This window comes from Aythya fuligula, chromosome 34, assembly GCF_009819795.1.
Source record: "Aythya fuligula isolate bAytFul2 chromosome 34, bAytFul2.pri, whole genome shotgun sequence".
Classification (NCBI taxonomy): Eukaryota; Metazoa; Chordata; class Aves; order Anseriformes; family Anatidae; genus Aythya; species Aythya fuligula.
The window spans coordinates 56,595-59,989 of record NC_045592.1 but is presented as its reverse complement, the minus strand read 5'-3'; the positions used below and the strand labels follow the sequence as shown (position 1 = coordinate 59,989).

The window sequence follows — 3,395 nt, the reverse complement described above, 5'->3', positions numbered from 1 at the left end:
GAAGGACTTGGAGGTCAGTGCGCTATTGCTGCCGGTGCACCGTTGTGGTAGCCATCAGCACCTGCTCTTCAGCTCTCAGCAACCCCACAACAGAAGGGTCCTGTGCGAGACAAGGCAAGGTAGACAACTATTTGATGTTCGCTGCATTCAAGGCAGTTATGCCAACAGCCCTCTGGTACCCTTTTGTTTAGTTGTTTACCCTTGGGGAAAAAAAAAAAAAGAAGACAGAAACACAATCTGGAGGCATGTCATTAGGGTTACCCAATGTTCACATTCCTCAAGAGCTATCATGACTGGCCCAAAAGAAAGAAGGGGAAGGTGCCATGCCTTGCTCCCTCCACCAAGTGGACTCATGAGTGTCATAGCAGTAGCACCTCAAATAGTATTTATTGGTGCAGATTTAGGGAAAGCATCACAAGCCCATATTTGCTTTCCTAGTGGTAACTTAATAGTTTCTTGCAATATGTAGTTGCTTTACAGGTAGGGATTTGTAGCAATTTGTAATACAGACATTCATGAAAAGAGCAAGGAGGTGTCCTTGTGAACTATGGAATCCTACCAACCTACTGCTGCGATCCATGGGTGGGCTGACCCTCATAGGTCCTGATCGTTGATACTGTGATGCCCTTGGAGAGGTCCTCAGAGCTGCAGGAGCAACCATTTAAGTGGGGTTTGGTGACAGCCTTTTGCTGCAGAGAACAGACCCAATGACAAGGGCTGGGCCATGAAAATGGCTTTTTTCTGCTCAGGTCTGCTGCCCCCTCACACACAGCCAGGCCTATGGCTCATCTCCTTGTGGAGGATGAGGAGGCAAAGCTCTGTTGGTGCCTAAGTAAGGAAGAAATACTCCACCTGTGGAAGGACAGGGCTGGAGGGGAGGTGGCACAGAACAGGCACTGGCCACTTTCTCCTACTCACCACCCAGGGAGACTTGAGACCACAGGTCAGTGTCTGCACTGCCCACAGGTACCTGCAGCCCTGCATTCTGAGATTCATCTTCTCTCCTTCTGTAAATAATATTTTTACTTCGTTTCTCACAGTTTGTGTTGGTGGACCTGGTACCTGGCACTGAAAGGCTGTGTCTCCCACCCTGTTTTTTTGGTGAGCTTTTCCCATTGGAGAAGCAGAGCAACAGCTAATTGATTCTAGAAGACAACTGAAAGAGCTTCTTCAGTGAATGCTTGAGCTCCTGGTTCCTCATGCTGTAGATGAGGGGGTTCACTGCTGGAGGTAACACTGAGTACAGAAATGCCACCACAAGGTCCAGGTATAGGGAGGAGATGTTAGGGGGCTTCAAGCCAGCAAACATAATAGTGCTGAGATAAAGGGAGACCACGGCCAGGTGAGGGAAGCATGTGGAAAAGGCTTTGTGCTTGCCCTGCTCAGAGGGCATCCTCAGCACGGCCCTGAAGATATGCACATAGGACACCACAATGAAAACAAAACAGCCAAGACCTAAACAAAAGCTAAATACAATAAACCCAATTTCCCTGAGGTAGGCATCTGAACAGGAGAGCTTGAGAATCTGGGGAATTTCACAGAAGAACTGGTCCACAGCATTGCCTTGGCAGAGGGGAAGGGAAAATGTAGCGGCCGTGTGCAGGACAGCATTGAGAAAGCCACTGCCCCAGGCAGCTGCTGCCATGGTGGCACAAGCTCTGCTGCCCAGGAGGCTCCCATAATGCAGGGGCTTGCAGATGGCAACGTAGCGGTCGTAGGCCATGGCAGTGAGAAGAAAAACCTCTGCTCCAGACAAGAAAATAAACAGAAAAACCTGTGCAGCACACCCTTGATAGGAGATGACCCTTGTGTCCCAGAGGGCATTGGCCATGGCTTTGGGCAGAGTGGTGGAGATGCAGCCCAGGTCGAGGAGGGCGAGGTTGAGGAGGAAGAAGTACATGGGGGTGTGGAGGTGGTGGTTGCAGGCTATGGTGGTGAGGATGAGGCCGTTGCCCAGGAGGGCAGCCAGGTAGATGCCCAGGAAGAGCGCAAAGTGCAGGAGCTGCAGCTCCCATGTGTCTGCGAATGCCAGCAGGAGGAACTCACTCACAGAGCTGATGTTGGGCATTTGCTGATTCTGGACATGGACACTGCCAAATGAGAAAAAAATAGAGAGTGTCACGAGTAAAGTCTGTGAGCAAAATTCAGTTAATTCCCAATTAAAGCCTTACATTTCCTGTTTCTAGAGGATCTTTTTCTCTCTCCCTGACTGGAGCCCTGCTCTGCATTTCCTGAGTAACCTGTACACTGCAGCCTCCTCTGCCCATCAGCTCCCAAGGAGCCTGCTCTGCTCCATTCAAGGTTCCAAGAGGGAAGGTTCCTGGGAAGTGGCTTCCTCTGCTGAGTGAGGGGTGTTTGTGTGACTCTGTGTGCATCTTCCCTGTTCAATATCCAGGAGACAAAATCAGCAGGTGGATTGTGCGTATCTGGCCGGAGAGAACAGGAAGCATCTCCTCCTGCTTCACCCGCCGTGCACAGCACTCCCTGTCAGAATCAGACACCACCAGCTACCACGCTGGGGAAGGGGGAGAAGCAGGCATGGGCAGGCAGGGCAGACCCAACCCAGTGCAGAAGCTGCGGTGTCAGTGACGTAGAGCCTGTCCTCACAGCCCTGTGCCATCTGGCTAGCACAGACAGGAGAGGGACAAGAGCTCTGGAGTGGAAGAAGCATTTGGAATATGCTCCTTGTCATATGGTAGGAATTTGGGGGTAAGACCTCTGTGGAGCAGGAGTTGGACTTGATGGTCCTTGTGGGTCCCTTCCAACTTTTGCTCTTCTATGATTCAATGATTCTGTGCCTTCTTCCATGGAGGAAGGTGGAGGGGGCCTGCAGCAAATGTGACTACTGACACAGAGATTTAGGGTTCAGACACCCCATATTCTCAGCCCCCCATATTGTACAAGCCATGACAGAAACTCTGAGGGGAAGAGAGGAGACCAGGGGATGCTGCAAGGAAGGCGCCTGCACTGCAGGGGATGGCAGGGAGGGAGCAACTCCCTCTCACTGCCTGCCCATGTCCCTGTTGCCTGCAGCTGTCCATGCCAGCAGCTCTTTCTCTGTCCCCATGTCTCCTCCCATCCATGCTCACGGACACCATTCCACCCACTGTGTGCCCAGCTCTGCCCTGCAGACACCTCCTGGGGATGGGGACAGCTCTGGGGACATCTCCCTATCTGCAGGTCCTAAAGAATAGCACAGAAAAGCCCTAGTGCACTCTGTGAGCAGAGAGAAGAAAAGGGATATTTTGAGGTTTGTCACTGACATCTTTATGTCTAAGTTCAGTGAAACAGGAAGCTCAGTTACCTGTGCAAATCCAACCACTCTTAACATGGAACCTACCCCACAATCAAGGCAAGGAGAGGCAGGCAGAGAGTGCAGAAAGAGCCTTCTCTTT

At 51.4% G+C, this 3,395-nt stretch overlaps 1 protein-coding gene across 1 annotated transcript; it reads right to left on the bottom strand.

Annotated features, from left to right (window-relative positions):
* Positions 1 to 1,135: 1,135 nt before the first annotated feature.
* LOC116500312 (olfactory receptor 14C36-like) lies at positions 1,136 to 1,723 on the bottom strand. Its single transcript, XM_032205236.1, has one exon. It carries the CDS (start codon positions 1,721 to 1,723, stop codon positions 1,136 to 1,138), a length of 588 nt encoding a protein of 195 aa, XP_032061127.1.
* Positions 1,724 to 3,395: the final 1,672 nt, after the last annotated feature.

Coding starts and splice junctions, on each gene's coding strand:
- LOC116500312 (XM_032205236.1), bottom strand. CDS start 1,723: ATGGCCTACGACCGCTACGTTGCCATCTGCAAGCCCCTGCATTATGGG.